Genomic DNA, 21,927 nt, shown 5'->3' with positions numbered 1-21,927 from the left:
TAGTTGCATAGAAAAGGCTGCAAACATGGATCTTTTAACAAATCAAGGGCAAATAACTCATATAGAAATTACACAATCCAAAATATAAATAAACAGGCATCATCGCAGTATGTTGGTTCATATTTATTTCAAGTTTCAAGAATTTCTACCAACTAGTTACTGAGAAATGGCTGTAAATGAGAGTTTTTCAAAAAATCAAGGGCAATAACTCCAAGTACAATTGACCAATCCAAAAAAAAATGAACAGGCATCATCCCAGTATAGTAATTCATATTTATTTTAAGTTTCATGAAATTCTGCCAGCTAGTGACTGAGAAATGGCTGTGAATGTGCATTTTTCAAAAAATCAAGGGCAATAACTCCAAGGACAATTGACCAATCAATTTTTTTTTGGACAGGCATCATTCCAGTATAGTGGTTCATATTTATTTTAAGTTTCATGAAATTCTACCGGCTAGTTACTGAGAAAACGCAGGTGACGGACGGACGGACGGAAGGAAAGACGGACGGACGGAAGGAAGGACGGACGGACAACGCCATTTCAATATCCCCCTCCCTATTTCATAGGCGGGGGATAATTAAACAACAGTTTAGGATTGTTTTATTACTGCATTATACATTTCTTATAAAAACAAGAGGGCCATGATGGCCCTGTATCGCTCACCTGTAGCTTTGCTAAATAAAGTGAACATTCTGACCTATTATCATAAAGATCCAATGAAAAGTATGGCCCCTAGAGGCCACTCTTTTATTTGTCCCACTGACCTAGTTTTTTACCCCACATGACCCTATCAGTAGGCAATGCTTCAAACCAAATATTTAAGACCTAGTCCTTGTGGCTTTAGACAAGAAAATTTTAAAGTTTTTTCCTATATAAGCCTATGTAAAACTTGTGACACCCAGGGTGAGGCCTCTTTTCACCACAGGTGCACAAATTGAACAATCTTGGTAGCGGGCCACTAGGTTATGCCACATATAAAATGCCAATGTCTTGTTGGTTTAGACAAGAAGTTTTTTGTTCTATATAAGCCTATGCAAAACTTGTGACTCCCCCCAGGATAGGGCCTCTTCTCCCCAGGGGCATAAATTGAACAATCTTGGTAGAGGACCACTTGGTTATGATACATACCAAATATTGAATGCGTAGGCCTTGCATTTTCAGACAAGAAGATTTTTAAACACTTTCCTTATATAAGCCTATGTAAAACTTGTGACCCCCTAGGTGGGGCCTCTTATCACTTCAGGGGCATAATTTGAATAATCTCGGTAGAGAACCACAAGGTAAAGCTACATACCATATATCAAATGCCTAGGCCTTGTGATCATTCTGACCAAGTTGCATTAACATTAGGCTAAAATTGTGACCTCTATTGTGTTCACAAGGTTTTTCTACTAATTGACCTATTGACCTAGTTATTGACGGTAAATGACTCAATATCGAACTTGACCTAGATTTTATAGAGATGATCATTCTGACCAAGTTACATTTAGATAAGGCTTAAGTTGTGACCTCTATTGTGTTCACAAGGTTTTTATACTAATTGACCTAGTGACCTAGTTATTGACCGCGAATGACCCAATATCGAACTTGACCTATATTTTTCTAGAGATGATCATTCTGACCAAGTTGAATTGAGTTAAGCCTAAAATTGTGACCTCTATTGTGTTCACAAGGTTTTTCTACTAATTGACCTAGTGACCTAGTTTTTGACCTGGGTTGACCCAATATGGAACTTGACCTAGCTTATGTTAAGATGATCATTCTGACCAAGTTTCATTAAGATAAGGCTAAAATTGTGACCTCTATTTTGTTCACAAGGTTTTTCTAATTATTGACCTAGTGACCTAGTTATTGACTGCGTATGACCCAATATCGAACTTGACCCAGATTTTATAGAGATGATCATTCTGACCAAGTTGCATTAAGATTAGCCTAAAATTGTGACCTCTATTGTGTTCACAAGGTTTTTGCACTAATTGACCTAGTGACCTAGTTATTGACCGCAGATGACCCAATATCGAACTTGACCTAGATTTTATAGAGATGATCATTCTGACCAAGTTGCATTGAGATAAGGCTAAAATTGTGACCTCTATTGTGTTCACAAGGTTTTTGTACTAATTGACCTAGTGACCTAGTTATTGACCGTGAATGACCCAATATCAAACTTGACCTACATTTTATAGCGATGATCATTCTGACCAAGTTGCATTGAGATTAGGCTAAAATTGTGACCTCTATTGTGTTCACAAGGTTTTTCTACTAATTGACCTAGTGACCTAGTTATTGACCCCAGATGACCCAATATCGAACTTGACCTAGATTTTATAGAGATGATCAGTCTGACCAAGTTTCATAAAGATTAGGTCAAAATTGTGACCTCTATTGTGTTCACAAGCAATTGTGAACGGACGGACGGACGACGGACGACGGACGAAGAGTGATCACAAAAGCTCACCTTGTCACTACGTGACAGGTGAGCTAAAAAATCACTAAAATTAAATTTCTCTCACCAATTTTTCACAAATGAGAGCAATTCACTCATTGAAAATCTGACATTGAATTTACCTTGAATTCATTGCACTTCTTTAAAAGGACTAATTTAAGACACCAGATGAACCAAAAATCAGCTTAATACAGTATTTCCTCAAAACAAGCTTAGAATTGTAAATGTGAACTTATTAATATAAGTAGGAGGCTGATAATACATCATTTTACATGTATTGATTAAAGAATAAACAAACAATTCTGTTGCTGCCTCATCTGAGTTTCCCTGCTTAAGAAAATAGGCATAACGGTTTCCCAGATTAAATCATATCTGTATTAAGTACAGATAAATATACTGATGCTATTTCTAAACTTTCTGGGATTTATGTGGTAAACAACCAAAGTAAATTTTGAATTTGAAAAATGTGCAAAAACTGCAAAAGATATGTGTGTGTCATATGCGATGTGATAATCAGTAAGTTAAAGATTTAATGCGTTGTACAAAACAATGTACACTTTATGTAAGTTTTTGACATTTTTTTTTTTTGCAATGGTATCATCTGGTGTCTAGTCCCTTTAAGCTTCATCAAAAAGTATAAAGTCATATTTACCTTTAAGTACGAATAAAGTCCAGCCTAATGATGGGAGACTAAAGAGAGTGGAGACGACTATCCACACAATTTTATGGATACAACAGTCACATTTGCAATCTGAAGTGGAAAACAAAAACATAAAAAGTTTTGAATTTAGTAAAACAAAATGCCAATTTGTAACTAACATTATAGTAACATTGGTGCTGGGTGAAGGACAGCTTCTGAATTTCTGTAAAGAACAAATTACTGACAGAATTAAATTAATAAATGCTTCATTTAGTGAATTGACATTTTTTTCAGAAAATGAATAAAAAACAAGAGGCCCAAAAGGGCCTATGCTCTACTGGCATGGCTTTTGTGGTCATATCAATCCAGAGCATGTATGTATGGGTAAAAGGCAACAGACATATAGTTTATGTTTTGTGTTTGGGTTACCTGAAAACGTAGCACGTTCAACATCTGAGCCCAGAAAGTATTGTAAGCAGATTAGTTGCATGAACTATTTTAATATGTGCCAAGTAAAAGTCATCTGACAAAAAAAAATGCTTTCAAAACTGTACTCATAGTAAAAATTTCTGTAGTTTTAAAAGTTAAAAAAAGTTGGTCAAAAGGTCAAGGGCATCCTAGGACAACACTGATCAATTTGAACAAATATTCACAATCAATTGTGCTGAGATGGATGCACGAACACACAAAAAGATTTTCAAACCTTTCCAGATTTATGTTTACCAAACCTGTGAACCCTGGGTGTGGCCAGTAATGACACCAGGTGCATAACTTAAACATTCACAACCAATTTTGTTAAGATGAATGCACAAACTACAGAACTTAAAGCTAAAAAATGGCCTTTGGGCTTTCAACAAGAACAAGGCAGAGTAATTCACAAAATCAACTGCAGAAGCAAAAAGCAAATTGTCTCTCAAAATCCTAGACTTGCAAATTGTCTCCCTTAACGCTAGACTTGAATTTACATGTACATGTAAACTTGGCTAAAAATAGAATTCACTCATGCAGACCTGGCTAAAAATAGAAAGCATTTCTTTAAAACTTTCATGGCCCATAATCTAGACATTCATGGGCGGATCTTGCTGGTTTTCGAAAGGAACCGAGCTCTAATGGATATCTAGATACTGTACAAGTTTCATCGAGATACAATCACATAAGCTCTTCTGGCCTTTGGCCAGTAGAGCTAAAAAAACATATATTTTTTTGTAAAGCCAATATTTTTCACCCCAAATTGACCAAAAACACTTGAAAATCTATGTTGCATTATAAACAATGCAAAAACATGTTATTGTACCCTTGTTTGGGAGTGTCCTCTTTGTTTTTGTCTACACAAAACTCCCATATTGGAATGATAACCCATAAAATTTGGTGTACTAACCATTCTGTAACTACCATCCAGATATATAACAAGGCTAGTGATATGTTTAGCACACCCTATGTATAGGACGTTGTCCTTGACAACATGGAACAAAGCAGTTCTATACCCAGTATTGGGTATTTACATAAACCTAAGGAACCTTAGAAGCATTTTTTTAAGGATAATACAGTTATACTCATTCAGGATTATCAGTCCAAGGCCATACAAAAAAATGTTGGAATGTATGGTGGCAATTTTCTTTTAAGTTTAATTACCATTTCATTTAAAGAAGAGCCAGGACGAAGGTAAAAACACTTAGTCCTATATAATTAGTAATGATAATCCTTTCAGATTACAACATTATTCACTTCAGATTAAGGTTAAATGAAATTCCCAAAAAATATTCATTTGATAGACCTGTTTCACGAATTTGGATTTGTCACAGACATACTGTAACATCATCTTAAAATGCTCGCTTGATCTAACAATTGTTGGAACAAATCCATTGAATAAAAAAATAAATTGGAGTGGCCTATGGTAAATTATATGTTATATATCCAAGAGCAATACCTATATTGAACTGCCAAATTCCTCTTCTTTGACCCCAACAAAAATCAGGGATGAAAAAATTTAAAAGCCTTGAGTAGCCAAATGTTACAATTAAACTGGAGTTTTAAACATTAAACATTATGACCTTAAGTTTTGATCTAAACTATTGTAACAATTGATACAAAAATGTTCATTCTACATGAACACACACATTTTGTCCACATTTGAAGAAGACTGGAACACTATATATAATTGCCTTTACAGTATCTTATCCACTGCTGGGAGGGGAGGGTGTTGCTCATTAAAAAAGTTAACATAGCAGACAACATGCAATCATATATATTATACAACTCACCATACGAGGACAGTAAGCGCTCTGACAGGTAAGGAAAAGAGAATCTGATAGACTTCTAAAATGCAGCACAGGCAGACATATATAAAGGACAAACTTACATACAAAGCAACAAGTCTAGACTTAACTGAGGAATGTATAATATAGCATTACAATGGTTCCTGTGTTATATGTTGATGAATTACTGGAACATAGCTTTAAAAGGCCATTCATGACTAAATGCGCCAATTATTTTCAAACTTTAATTGTTTGGCAACTACATTTCTTCCAAATATACATGCATAATAATGATGCCAATATTAATCTTAAACTACTACCTCCATGAAAAGACACAACTATTCATATAGTTTTTTTTACATGTTAGTTCTTTGAAATCATTATTCATAACTTGAAAATAACATGTTTATACATGATTGTTAGTATTGTGTTGTACACAACCATATCAATTTTATGTACGTTTTTGACATTATTTTTTTCTTGCATTAATGGTATCAACTGGTGTGTGGTCCCTTTAAAGGTTTTTAAACTACATATTGTAACACACACTATTTTCTTCAGGCCTTAAGACTGAAGTACTGAGAATGTTCATCCTAGAGAATCTGGTCTTTGCTTAAATTAACTAAGCCTGTATTCCTTTCTATGCAAAGCGGTTTTAATTTCAAAATATATTGTCATAAGCATCAGAGGGAAGAAAATACACAGAACATAAATACTCTTTTCTTATATTAAAAATCTAGTCTTCAAATTTATATATTTTAATGTGAATAATAATTAAGTTATTTTAACTTTTGAAAATTTGGCTTCTTCTTTTCTTTCAAATACAATAGAGTATATTAAATTAATACACTTATGTTAAATTTAAGTTACATATGATTGATCCAAACTATATTTTGATACTCCATCTTAAGCCAAAGATATAAGAGTAGCAGTAAGAGTGGGAGCTTGTTTAACACTGAACCCAGGGATAGTTCCTCCATTTATACTATGCTATACAGTGGGGATATAATAACCTGTATAATTGCATGTAGTATTTTCTGTATGATTGAAAACAAAAATCAGAATTAATTATTTCATTAATCATTTAACAATCATTTTCACCTTAGTTCCTAATAGTCATTCCTCCTAATACCTCTTATTAGCTAAACAGTTGTATTTTACTTGGTAAACTCAATAAATAAAACAGAACGTGGAATACATAAAGAATGTAACAAATAAATGTACAACACTAAATGTATTTAAGAGTACCCCATTTAGTGTCTGTTGCATAAAAGCCAATTGCTTTGTATAACAGGAATGAACCAGTAATATTAAAGTTGGTAGACTCAGGACCATAGTATTCCATGGTTACTGTACCAAATATTTTTCAAGGCTCATATATCATTCTCATTGATTACAGGCAAGAAAGACTTGAAGTTATTTCTAAAAAAACATTAAACATAAGCATTGTAACAACATAACACTGATATGTAGTGTGGTTTCCTGATGATAACATGTTCATAAACGAGTCAGATTTCCATTATAATACTGGTAACACAAGTGCAAATTTCTTTCATAACATATAAGCCATCACCATAAAGCCACAATACTTTATTTGGGTGGTGTTGAACACTTTGCCACAGAAAAAAATATTTTGTAGAAAGACTGTTTCAAATAAAAGGTAAAATCTTTTTGACCAACCTCCCTACCAAGTTTGAGGACTGTAGGGCCAAGCATAATCTAGTTATCAATCAGACAAGATTGTCGTGTTGAAGGGCACCTCGAACGAAACCTTTGACGTAAAAAATATAGGGGCATCTGCTGGTCATGAACAACCTCGCTACCAAGTTTGAGAACCTTACACCAGTCCTGAGCCTAAAATAATTTCAGCTAAAAGGTAAACTAACTAGCAGACAAACATACATGCAAGGGTCAATGGAACATGCAAAGCAAATAAAGTAGACCAATAACATTGAATTTTATGATTGTCCAGCAGCAAGCATTTGTTCATTTACTATATCTGGAGTAAAAATTTCCACCCAATTTAGCTTGTGATACAAACACAAACAAGTAAATTCATTGAATTGATATCCCCCGCCTGATTGGGCTTAGTCAAGGAATGGAAATCAATTGTTGGTGAAATATATATATGAGTTTAAGTTTGATCGCAACTGTTTGAAAAAAAAAAAAATATTGTATATAATGTACCATTTAGAATTGACCAAGAAACCTAGTTTATGACTCCATGGTATCCAGTTCCAAACTAATCTAAAATTTTATGAAAGCAAACATTCTGATCAAGTTTCATGAAGATTGGTCCAGATATGTTGCAAAAAATATAGCCTTAAGAGTGTCCACAAGGTTTTTTTAAGATTTGACCCAGTGACCTCATTTTTGACCCCACATGACCTACTAGTTTCAAACTATTCAAAGATTTCATCGAGGCAAACATTCTGATTAAGTTTCATGGAAATTAGAGCAGATGTATTACTTCTAGCGTGTTCCCAAGATTTCTAAGATATAACCTAGTGACCTAGTTTTTGACCCCATGTGATCGATTTTAAAACTCATAATATTTCATTATGGCAAACATTCTGCTCAAATTTGAACATAACTGACCAATACCAATGTTTGGTTCGGGACACATTTTTTCAAAGAATTTACCTACTGACCTGGTTTCTGACCCCATGTGACACAGTTTCAAACTATTCAACAACAAACAAGGAAAACAGTCTGATTAAGTTTCATGAACATTAGATTGCCTCTCTTGTGTTCCCAATATTTTTTCATGTTTGAACATAATTCAACCAATCACCACCAAACAATAGTTTCGGACAAGAGGAAAACATTCTGATCAAGTTTCATGAATATTTGACCATGTATAACGTATAATGCCTCTAGTATGTTCCAAAGATTTTACCTAGTTTTAGACCCAATATGACCAACATTTACAAGTGATCGAGATTTGCTCAAGGGGAACATTCTGACCAAGTTTGAACATTTTCTGATGAATGCCTACCAAGATATGGTACCGGATGGAGGGACGGACACCGCCAAAACAATACCCCCCTCCCGAAACCTTCGATTCGGCAGGGAATAATAAGCAGCAAATTAGGAACATTTTAGTATGATAACATAACAAGAAAACAGAATATAAGAAGACTTAAATTGGGTTACCCTATTAAAACAAGAGGGCCATGATGGCCCTGTATCGCTCACCTGTAGCTTTGCTAAATAAAGTGAACATTCTGACCTATTATCATAAAGATCCAATGAAAAGTATGGCCCCTAGAGGCCACTCTTTTATTTGTCCCACTGACCTAGTTTTTTACCCCACATGACCCTATCAGTAGGCAATGCTTCAAACCAAATATTTAAGACCTAGTCCTTGTGGCTTCAGACAAGAAAATTTTAAAGTTTTTTCCTATATAAGCCTATGTAAAACTTGTGACACCCAGGGTGAGGCCTCTTTTCACCACAGGTGCACAAATTGAACAATCTTGGTAGCGGGCCACTAGGTTATGCCACATATAAAATGCCAATGTCTTGTTGGTTTAGACAAGAAGTTTTTTGTTCTATATAAGCCTATGCAAAACTTGTGACTACCCCCAGGATAGGGCCTCTTCTCCCCAGGGGCATAAATTGAACAATCTTGGTAGAGGACCACTTGGTTATGATACATACCAAATATTGAATGTGTAGGCCTTGCATTTTCAGACAAGAAGATTTTTAAACACTTTCCTTATATAAGCCTATGTAAAACTTGTGACCCCCTAGGTGGGGCCTCTTATCACTTCAGGGGCATAATTTGAATAATCTCGGTAGAGAACCACAAGGTAAAGCTACATACCATATATCAAATGCCTAGGCCTTGTGGTTTTAGACAAGATTTTAAGTTTTCACTAAATAAGCCTATGTAAAACTTGCGACCCCCGGGCAGGGCCTCTTATCACTCCAGAGGCATAATTAGAACAATCTTGGTAGATGTCCATAAAGTAATTATACATGCCAAATATCAAAGCCCTAGGACTTCTAGTTTTGGAGAAGATTTGTTAAGTTTTCCATATCTAAGTCTATGTAAACCACGTGACCCAGGGGCATAATTTGAACAATCTTGGTAGAGGTCCATTAGGTGATGCTACATATCAAATATCAAAGCTCTAGGCCTTGTGGTTTTGGAGGAGAATTTTTTTTAAGTTTTTCTTATCGGTTACCATGGCAACCAGAGTTTCGCATGGAATCCATGTCTTTGAACAACTTTGGTAGAGCTTCATGCAAGGAACATCCCTGCCAAGTTTCATCATGATTGGCCAAGGGGTTAAGGAGATGTTGTTCGAAGCAAAATGTTGACGAACGACGTACATCAAGCGGTCACAAAAGCTCATTATGTCACTGCGTGACAGGTGAGCTAACCATAGGGCCATGGTGGCCCTGTATCGCTTACCTACCATCGATCCATACTATTGGGACTTTCAGGATTGCAATGCATCAATATTTTGAGTTACTGGTTCTTCCTTAATTGTTAGTAATTAATGGATGCCACCAGGCGACAAGTTTACTTTGTTGTTAACAATCATGAATTGACCGTGAATGACCCAATATCAAACTTGACCTACATTTTATAGCGATGATCATTCTGACCAAGTTGCATTGAGATTAGGCTAAAATTGTGACCTCTATTGTGTTCACAAGGTTTTTCTACTAATTGACCTAGTGACCTAGTTATTGACCGCGGATGACCCAATATCGAACTTGACCTAAATTTTATAGAGATGATCATTCTGACCAAGTTGCATTGAGATTAGGCTAAAATTGTGACCTCTAATGTGTTCACAAGGTATTTCTACTAATTGACCTACTGACCTAGTTTTTGACCCCAGATGACCCAATATCGAACTTGACCTAGATTTCATAGAGATGATCAGTCTGACCAAGTTTCATAAAGATTAGGTCAAAATTGTGACCTCTGTTGTGTTCACAAGGTTTTTCTAATAATTGACCTAGTGACCTAGTTATTGACTGCGGATGACCCAATATCGAACTTGACCTAGATTTTATAGAGATGATTATTCTGACCAACTTGCATTGAGATTAGGCCAAAATTGTGACCTCTATTGTGTTCACAAGGTTTTTCTACTAATTGACCTAGTGACCTAGTTGTTGACCGCGGATGACCCAATATCGAACTTGACCTACATTTTATAGAGATGATCATTCTGACCAAGTTGCATTGAGATTAGGCTAAAATTGTGACCTCTATTGTGTTCACAAGGTTTTTCTACTAATTGACCTAGTGACCTAATTATTGACCGCGGATGACCCAATATCGAACTTGACCTAGATTTTATAGAGATGACCATTCTGACCAAGTTGCATTGAGATTAGGCTAAAATTGTGACCTCTATTGTGTTCACAAGGTTTTTCTACTAATTGACCTAGTGACCTAGTTTTTGACCCCAGATGACCCAATATCGAACTTGGCCTAGATTTTATAGAGATGATCAGTCTGACCAAGTTTCATAAAGATTAGGTCAAAATTGTGACCTCTATTGTGTTCACAAGCAATTGTGAACGGACGGACGGACGGACGGACGGACGACGGACGAAGAGTGATCACAAAAGCTCACCTTGTCACTACGTGACAGGTGAGCTAAAAACATACATATCTAATAGCATAGCTACAAAGCTTAATCTCTTAATTACATTAATATCTTACAGTTGGTATTTTTTATGCCAGAAAGAAAGACAGACTCAGGACCTACTGAACATCTAAAAGTATCCAAAGTTTCAAGTTGAGATATTATTTGTGTAACAATGTAAGATACTTTATGTTTGGTTTAAACAGGATCTTCATTGAATGTAAAATTTGCTACTGATAGTGTTATATAAATAAAGTATGACATATAAGTTAAAATGTCAAGAATTTACAAGTACAATTTTGAATAATAAAGGGGAAAACTGTCATTGAACAACCTGTGTTTTGTTAGAAACAGAAATATAAATTATATAACATATGTACATGAATATATTGAAGCACTGGTCAGGATGATAATTTATGCAGCAAAACACCACATTGCAAAAGGGTTGATTCATTTATAATGATCATTCTTTTTGCATTATATTTTGTTGCAAAATATTAAATAATAATGTTTTAAGTACAATAAAAAATAAACATTTAAACTTAAAATTGACCTATCATATTTAGTATAGAAATGATTGTCTATTGATATAGAATTGACTCAGATAACTTACAATATCATAACTTGATATTATAAACATTATATATTATATTTTGTATTTTTGTCATCATATTTGCAACTTGCATAACTTCAGTAATTTCTTAAGCAGACACTTAATTCTTACTTTTGACTGTTGTCACTACTTTTTAGCACCTTTTTTGTTCTATGGTTTTGCTAATCATAAGTATTAGGCTTTAACACCTATGCAAGCCAGACAAGTTGTGATAAGCATATATTAGATCAAAGAAACAAAGATTATTTAAAGGAAACTCTTAATCCTAAGCCGAGTAAAACTCTAAAGATGACAGTGCCTGAGTTGTTGGCAACTTAGCCTCAAATTTCGTATTTAAACCCATGACTTCCCAGTCCAGTCCGCCCGGTTAGCTCAATCGGTAGAGCGTTGGACTCTGAATCGGACAACCCGGGTTCTATTCCCGGGCGGGCCAGATCACTTCTGTTGTGATTGGTTATGAAATCCTTTCTACGACCATTCGCACTGTACCACTGCCCATGGCATGTACAGAAGTTGTCAGTTCCTTGCAGAGGTGAAGGCACCTAGTACTGGTTCTGCCCAGGAAAGGTGTGCGGTGGTCGAACTGTCACTCTGGGACCCTTCAATGTGCTCACGCCGGGACCCGGAGTATAAACTACTAACACCACAGTCCAGGTTGTCATTTAACCTTGGACAATAAACATCGGAAGTCTGATTTGGGTACTTGTCATCTTATTCACAGGTATGTGGTTTTACTCTGTTATTAGATTGTTATTATATTTTTTGACTTAAAAGCTTGGAATTAAATAAAGTTCTTTAAATAGGCTAAAATAAGTTATGTATATTGTTGTTACAATTATGTTGCAAATACCCACTGTTGACCTTATAATTCACTGGTACTATATATTAGTCATACCAGTTGTTTCTCTATTTAATACACTCATATTTATTGGTACCTTTCACATTGCTAAGCGTTGTTATTATCAATAATCCCCAAATATTGTTAATATTCTTAATTGTCACATATTCATGCATTTACATCATTATGCTGATTTACTTTAATATTTAGTTTATTATAAGTTGTCATTTAACCTTGGACAATAAAAATCGGAAGTCTTATTTGGGTACTTGTCATCTTATTCACAGGGACGACCCCCCTCTAGCATTATCGCTGTGCCGTCTTCGGGTAGTAGTTTGACGACAACAAAAATTAGCATCATAATAGAGCATATCAACATTTTTTGTAGGGCTAAGCTGTCAACATTTTTAGTTTCGACACTTCTAATGATTTGCCACACTTTATTACCTCATACAAAAAAAAAGGGTGCGAGTCCCTTTAAATAAATAAAGCTAATTTTTGTTTTCAAAGAGTGATGTCTTATGAAATATCTTTCGGTGTATTATAAGATTCAAGTCGTCAAACTGACTGTTTACTAAGACACCGAATATGTGTTGTTTCGTTGTGGAAATCGCTCATATGTTCAAAGGCTGTCGTAAACTAAATGTAAAATGCAAAAGAAACAACAATAAATGAATAAATAGAAATGATTATTTTAACAAAAAGCACATTTTCGTAAGAAGCAACAATAAAATGACAGTACATATTATGGCATTAGTCAGATTTAAGTTTCGCAAAATCAAGGATTGTTGATTGGCGCATCTTGTCGGTTTCGCGAAAAATGGTTCAATCGACATTTCTCACAATTAGCTTCTCATAATTATCATCTCAAATGCCCTTATCCACTACTATCGGTTATGCGTAAACAGTGATTTATAAACGGGTTTTCACACCTTATCAAATTACCTTTCAACTGTCATTGCAATTTTTACAACTTGTGAAAACTTTAACACCTAGAAATTGTTTGTTTATTTTGGAACACGCGTTCGGGAAAAAGTGAAATTATGACCTCGAGGGCCATAAGGTTTTGTGCATGATTTGTGTACTTGGGACTGACTATTTTGCTCGACATAATTAGGTTTAGATGCAGCGTAGGTATAATTGATATGAAAATAGAAGGAAAAATGTTCAGGACCAAGCTCCGTCCTCAAGGGAATGCCGGTTCTCGAACGACGCTTGTTCGAACGACAGCAGTTTAACTGTATACAGCAACATTATTGCTTCATTCATTATATAAATATGCAATATTTTTCTTTTGGTCTGTCATTTTAAAGTTTTATTGGTAAGTGATGGGCAATTCATAAACACAACCAAGAAAATATTTAATCAGAAACCTGCTTCAGCTCTGCATTTTCGGCTACAACTGCACCACTATACATAATACAATAATCTTGCCAATAATAAATTTTGTGTTGATGCTTAAATTTGATTCCAGTTGTTCAATCTTTTAAACAACTCGCAGAGCGCCACAAGCAATCACCAATTGTCTTTTGGTGTTCATAATCACAAAGAAAGGGGCATTACTTAACGACTATAATAACCAAAGTCATTGGCCTTGTTGTACATATATATGTGTATTGGCATAATGTGTGCCACAGTCATCGAAATTAGACTGATGGATGAAGAAGCCCGAATTCTTATGCTATTGCTTGACATCAAATTTTTTAACAAGCTCTGCTATATAAAATTCAGAATTTGAGCAAGCCCGAAAGACATCTTACTAGTGCAGTCGAGCTTGCGGGCTTGTGCTAATTTCAACCACTGGTGCAAAATAACATTTGAAAATCTTTAATGGGTTTTGAGTTATGGCCAATGACAAAGTTGATATCCAACTTGCTTCTTAAAATCAACAAACAAGAACTCATTTATTTTTTAGTACAATACAATGTATTAGTATAGGTAACTGTAATAAATGATACATACATATATTAAGCTTTATGTGAAAATCCTAAAAGTTTTTTAATTATTTGTACAATGCCAATGACACAAAAATTATGATAAAACTGGTACTATCAATGAATAAAAGTCATACAACACATTTCAATCAAATTTTAAATACTTCAAATAAAACATCTGGAATATCAACAGTCATAAACTTAATGATGAAGGTCCTGTTGACTTATTATAGATCAACCACATCCATTTCACCTTTTGATTGAAGTTACTTTTTATATTATTTTGATTCAAGGAAAAGTGGCACGTTCACATTGAAATCAAGAGTTTTTCAAACTTATTTATAATCCACTGGCTGCCAATTCAACCAGTAGTCTGCATTAATTTAAATTTATGTCCACAAAAAGCAGCTTTCAAAAGGACTGCTCATAATATAATAATTCTTGTAAAGTTTACGTAAAAATGCACTCTTACTCCAAAATAAGATTTACCACAATTAATACAATTGTTTTAATATTCTGAAAAGAAGAATAAATGTCCAAACAATGGTTCTTATTAAGAATACAGTTTAATTTGAAAGAAAGGTGCAAAAAACGGCATTTCTACCTTATGAGATGATAGCAGATATCAGTAAATATTTTAGCACTCACCAATCATGTAATATTTTTGTTTTTTTAGCTTTTAAATACAAATAAACAATCTTGCTATTTAAGTAACTAATATTTTCCATAAATACATTATTTAGTAATTAGTTAACGGTTTATCACTCAAAATTTATGTTTGTAATACATGATTAGTCATTCTTTAAGGAAATTGTTAGCATATTAAGATGATGGAAATTGGAAAAGTGAAACTTTAGTTTCTGGTTAGCATAAACTACAAATACATTGAATAATACATAAATATATATGTATGCCTTACAAATAATTCACAGTAAGTCACATTTTATTGTCTTGATTTTCTAATTGCACACCAATATTTTTTTGTTTCTTCTGTCCATTATGTTTTCTACAACAGTATATTGTTACAGCCGTGGCAACCAGTATCAGAGAAGAGAGTCCTCCAACAATACCACCTATTGCCCCATCAGACAAACGATTGTCAGAGCTATTACTTGTGCTTGTACCAGTGGGCATGTTAGTAGTAGTGTTTGTTGGCGTGTAAGAAGTGCTTGTTGTAGATGGAACTGAAATGACAGCATATGAAGTGCATTAAAAACTGCTTGGTCATTTAATTACTAATGTCAAAATTTTGATATATAACTGTTATTTTAAAGGAACTTGTTCATGTTTTATTTCATGTGAAATGTTAACAAAATTATTGTAGCAATGATGAAAAACATCTACAAATATTCAAATAATCTCTATTTTTAATAATTATCAGAAAAAGTAAAAGAAGATACTCTATTTTGCCAAAAGGCATTAGGAACGCTAATGGAAATGGAATCATTTTGGGTTTGGATTTACCAAATTCTGTTCAAATGAGAATCTGGCAATTGCTGTTCGGTCTTTGTTCATGAAAGTTAGAAAAATCACTCAATTTCAACAAATTTCAATGAAATAAATTTTGCCATAATAAATCTATGAACATCAGTCCCTTTAAAACTCAGATAAATTTTAGAATGCACAAGTGATAGCTCGACTGTTAATGATCAAAACAAAAGCTGTCACAGAGACAGTGTGCTCGACTAATTTTGCTGCCGCTTTTAGGTTAAATAAGGATTGCAATGTTTTGATGACACATGTATTATGAAACAATTTTTGTGTCAAATTGTCTTCCTAATATTAGTTAAAACTTTATTTAATATTTCTTAATGTTTCTGTCTCAGATGTAATTTTATTGTCTCTTTTGTTGTTCAGATGTAAATCTTTAATTGATATGAAACATATAATATTTTGTATGAAAATGAGTGTCATTCTATATGGAATTCATTCATATTCTTTATAATATTTTACCTTTAAATTATAATTATGCAATATTTGATACATTTTATTTATTTCCTTTTACATAGATCTGAAACGTTTTACAACGTACCGATCTTAATTCTTAAACAAACTGTATAATTTCTTGTGTCTACATTTTTCTTATGATTTAAGCACCTTTATTATTTTATGTTCTAGATAATCATTATAAGCTCTCAAAAAAAAATACACTTTTTACCAAAACGCGCTTAAAACGCACTAAAAAGTGTATTTTTCCTGCGTTTTTCTGAAAAAGTGTATTTATTCTGCGTATTTTTATGAATAACTGCGTAATAAGTGTATCTTTTCTAAATAAGTGTATTTTTTCTGCGTCTTTTGTTAACTGAAGTGCGGTTTTTTGTGTGAATAAGTGCGTCTTTTCTAACAGAAGTGCGTTTAAGTGTATTTTTTCTGTCAATAAGTGCGCTTTTTATACAGAAGTGCGTTAAAAGTGAATCTTTTAGGTTTTCGTTTTCAGCTGAGTGCGTTTTAAGTGGATCTTTTAAGGGAAAAGTGCGTCTTTTATTTTGTTTCTTTTTTTACCACCAATAAGTGCGTTTTAAGTGCGTCTTTTATTTTGATATTTTTCTGACCACCAGTAAGTGCGTTTTAAGTGCGTCTTTTTGTTAAGAAGTGAATCTTTTACTTTTTTTTAATATTAATGTGAATCATGCCCTTCTCAAAATAACAATTATGAAATACACACATAAATACAAGAATATGAATGAATGAATAAATAAACCAGTAAATAAGCATTTTATTATTGATCAATATACCTTCAAAATAAAAAAAAATAAAATAATGAAATAAAAAGAAAGATTATTTTAAAAATCAAAAATATATTATAATTTCTTATTTATTGTGTAATCAAAAGAATACATTTTATTTATAGGCAAGAATCAATTGCATGTAATTACAACATTTATAGAATTATTATTCCAAGTTTCTTGTAATGACTACCAAATTCTTTGTCATTTCCTTTCCAATTTTACAACATGCATGATAAGCCTGATCTTATCTGATTGTACCAAGGACCAATTAAATCTCAGCATTTAGGGAGCCAATTTCAAATCAAAGTTACTGGTAGCCATTTTGTTGGGATTTCGTTAAAAGAATATTGATGATGTTTTAATTAATAAATGGATTTACACCAATTAAAACAAATTAATATTAAAGGGATTAGTGAAATAAAATAATGATCATTAGATCAGGTAAATATGAACTATGATTAGAAACATGACAATACCACTATTGGATGATATGTGATAAACTGACATGTGAAAGCACTCAGGTCATGGTATGTATTCTTTATTTCAGTTGTTAATTTCACTGTTTTGACACTTGACTACTTGTGGGACTTTTGTTTGTCAACTTTCAATCTAGTGCACATATTTTAATAAATAACAATGCTGGTGTAGATAGTAGCTGGAAGTAGGATTATTGGTTCCAGATAGTAGATGTAGTTTTAAAACTCCATGAACATGCACTTGTTTTTATCCTTATATATGTTAATATAATATTAACATATTAAGCAGAAATTGCCATGTTTCCATACATATGCACATTAGCACCTTTAAAGTTATACAAATGATTACAGTGTTGGTTTTTGGAGGGATCATAAAACTGTCATCTTCCACATGGCTTACCAGTTATTGGAAACTGGCCAAATTGGGTCAATCAATTTAAGTACTAATAAAGTCATTACTTATTTAAAATATGATACCCTGTTTTATTCCAGAGCTGTCAGGAATCTCTAGATTTGACAAAAATATAACAAAAGATTCTTGAGACTGTCATTTTCCAATTTGTAGCTTACAGTTTCATGATTTTCTATCAATTATTTTTGCCACTGAGTAAAAGGTTATTTTATTATTGCTAAATTTGACAAATATGTACTTGTTTGTCTGACTGTAAATACATTATGTCCAGTTACAAGGTGTCATGTTAAATTAATTATGAGATAAATTTTTTTTATATATGTAACACAAACTCATGTTTAGGAAATTTAAATGAAACAAAATCAGTATTTATTTATTCAAATGTGTTCTATTTTTGATGGTTCAATATATTTATATAAAATGGACACTTTTAATGCAGGTAAAATGCACCTGAGTGAATTTGTGCTCTTTTTTAACACAGAAAAATGCTCTTTTAATGCAGAAAAAATGCACTTTTAACGCATTTTTTTTTCATAAAATTTGGGTGCAAAAGATTCACTTTTAATCAGTAAAAACGGAAGTGCGTTTTAAGCGCGTTTTTTAGGGATCAAAACGCACTTCTTTACTGAAGTGCGTTTAACTGCGTTTTTAACCCAAAAATGCGCACTTAAAACGCAGTTGAGTGCGTCTTTTCTAGAAGTGCGTTTTTACCTCCAAAAAGCGAACTAAAAACGCACTTTCAAGAAGTGCGTATTCTTTCTAAAAAAACGCACTTTAAGTGCGTTTTAACTGCGCTTTTTGGAGGTAAAAAACGCACTTTCAGAAAAGACGCACTCAACTGCGTTTTAAGTGCGCATTTTATCAAAAAAAACGCGGTTTAAACACACTTAGTGCGTTTTTTGTGTGTAAGTTTGTTTTAAGTGTATTTTTTTTGTTAAAAAGCGCACTTAAAATACACTCAAGTGCGTTTTTAGTGCGTTTTTTTTTGTAAAAAGCGCAGAAATATTACGCATAAGTGCGCTTTTCTGTTCAATTTTATTCACTTTTTACGCACTCGGTAAGAAAAATACGCTTAAAACGCAGTGCCAATACCGCTGCGTTAAACGTGCAGAAAACGCGCGTTAAACGCAGCGGTATTGGCACTGCGTTTTAAGCGTATTTTTCTTACCGAGTGCGTAAAAAGTGAATAAAATTCAGTGCCAATACCGCTGCGTTTAACGCGCGTTTTCTGCACGTTTAACGCGCGTTAAACGCGCGTTTTCCGCACTTTTTTGAGAAGGGTGCATAACAGGCAACTGGCTTAGTGAGTGAGACATTTCAAAGATTCCTGTTATTTCTTTTATTTTTTTTAAACAACAATATGTTTGATATTAAAATCTAAGGGTCATTTAATTTTAGCCTGCGAACTGTCAGGTGCTTGCCCCATTACATTTCTTGAAGACTTCGAGTGTTACAAAAGTATGGACATTTAATTTGTGTTACAAATATATTTATTGGGAACAGTTTAATAAACCATTAAATGTGTGTTACATTTAATTTATAACACTTATACACATGTGTTACAAGACACCTTTTGATGACATTTGTATTAATAATTTTAATGGTGTTCTATAAAACTGTATACATGTGTATAATCATAGAGACTATTAAAACTTTAAAACATTCATCGTAAGTTGCGTCAGGAATCAGTATCCACCTATTTACATCAAAAAACATGCATGGATTACTGTAAATTTGCTTACAGTACACTCAGCGAGTTAGACCCACTTTCCGTTTCCCTCCGCGGATTTTTGCTATCGCGGACAACAAAATGATTTTATGGACTGTCCGCGTTCCTCGGAGTTTGAATTTAAGGCCCTCGGAGGGTGATCAGTCGACCGAAGAATAATGAACTCGGCGTTCCTCGGAGGGGTTAACTCCGCGAAACTCTGCGGACACTAGATAAGAATCTACGCTAAAGTTATATTTATTTTATTAAAATTTTCAACCGATTGCGACGGCTCCAGTAAATTGCTATTATTCTTTTTCCTCTGCCCGTTTTGCATTAAGTTAGCTTACCACAAGAATGCAGTCGTATTTCACTAGTTGCACATGCATCTTATAAACGTGTTTTTGCTAATGACTGATAAACATATTTCTTCCGAGAAATTCTAGGTTACACATTTTCGGAAAATCAGGAGGTCAAACACGCGTTCCAAGTTCACAGCGCATGGTTTAGAAGGCCTTCTTGCCTCGTTTTCTGTGGAAAATTCCATGAAACGTCATAGCCATTTTTAACCACCAATAATAAATAGTATATTCTACATTGTATTGATCACGCGCTTGACGTCAGAGGTCATGGTTCAGAATCGTGTAAATAGTCGGCTGCTTTATGATGCAATAACTTAGTGGATATACTTTGATGATTCAATGTTTGTAATTCAAGACAATATTGAATTGGCGTTTACTGACACAAATACAAATTAAACGTTGGTACAGTACACTCAACGAGTTAGACCCACTTTCCGTTTCCCTCCGCGGATTTTTGCTATCGCGGACAACAAAATGATTTTATCGACTGTCCGCGTTCCTCGGAGTTTGAATTTAAGGCCCTCGGAGGGTGATCAGTCGACCGAAGAATAATGAACTCGGCGTTCCTCGGAGGGGTTAACTCCGCGAAACTCTGCGGACACTAGATAAGAATCTACGCTAAAGTTATATTTATTTTATTAAAACTTTCAACTGATTACGACGGCTCCAGTAAATTGCTATTATTCTTTTTCCTCTGCCCGTTTTGCATTAAGTTAGCTTACCACAAGAATGCAGTCGTATTTCACTAGTTGCACATGCATCTTATAAACGTGTTTTTGCTAATGACTGATAAACATATTTCTTCCAAGAAATTCTAGGTTACACATTTTCGGAAAATCAGGAGGTCAAACACGCGTTCCAAGTTCACAGCGCATGGTTTAGAAGGCCTTCTTGCCTCGTTTTCTGTGGAAAATTCCATGAAACGTCATAGCCATTTTTAACCACCAATAATAAATAGTATATTCTACATTGTATTGATCACGCGCTTGACGTCAGAGGTCATGGTTCAGAATCGTGTAAATAGTCGGCTGCTTTATGATGCAATAACTTAGTGGATATACTTTGATGATTCAATGTTTGTAATTCAAGACAATATTGAATTGGCGTTTACTGACACAAATACAAATTAAACGTTGGTACAGTACACTCAACGAGTTAGACCCACTTTCCGTTTCCCTCCGCGGATTTTTGCTATCGCGGACAACAAAATGATTTTATCGACTGTCCGCGTTCCTCGGAGTTTGAATTTAAGGCCCTCGGAGGGTGATCAGTCGACCGAAGAATAATGAACTCGGCGTTCCTCGGAGGGGTTAACTCCGCGAAACTCTGCGGACACTAGATAAGAATCTACGCTAAAGTTATATTTATTTTATTAAAACTTTCAACTGATTACGACGGCTCCAGTAAATTGCTATTATTCTTTTTCCTCTGCCCGTTTTGCATTAAGTTAGCTTACCACAAGAATGCAGTCGTATTTCACTAGTTGCACATGCATCTTATAAACGTGTTTTTGCTAATGACTGATAAACATATTTCTTCCGAGAAATTCTAGGTTACACATTTTCGGAAAATCAGGAGGTCAAACACGCGTTCCAAGTTCACAGCGCATGGTTTAGAAGGCCTTCTTGCCTCGTTTTCTGTGGAAAATTCCATGAAACATCATAGCTACATTTATTTTTAACCACCAATAATAAATAGTATATTCTACATTGTATTGATCACGCGCTTGACGTCAGAGGTCATGGTTCAGAATCGTGTAAATAGTCGGCTGCTTTATGATGCAATAACTTAGTGGATATACTTTGATGATTCAATGTTTGTAATTCAAGACAATATTGAATTGGCGTTTATGGACACAAATACAAATTAAACGTTGGTACATGTAAGAATCTTTT

At 34.0% G+C, this 21,927-nt stretch overlaps 1 protein-coding gene across 1 annotated transcript in view; it reads right to left on the bottom strand.

The window, feature by feature from the left end:
* Window positions 1-21,927, bottom strand: part of LOC128234283 (uncharacterized) — a 124,700-nt gene that overhangs the window by 23,302 nt on the left and 79,471 nt on the right. The window contains exon 6 of the mRNA XM_052948443.1: window positions 3,100-3,198. Coding sequence (XP_052804403.1) covers window positions 3,100-3,198 — 99 coding nt within the window. The remainder of the gene's footprint in view (window positions 1-3,099; window positions 3,199-21,927) is intronic.

This window comes from Mya arenaria, chromosome 5, assembly GCF_026914265.1.
Source record: "Mya arenaria isolate MELC-2E11 chromosome 5, ASM2691426v1".
NCBI classification, from domain to species: Eukaryota; Metazoa; Mollusca; class Bivalvia; order Myida; family Myidae; genus Mya; species Mya arenaria.
The sequence above is the reverse complement of the archived record's forward strand: the minus strand, read 5'-3'. Positions and strand labels throughout refer to the sequence as shown.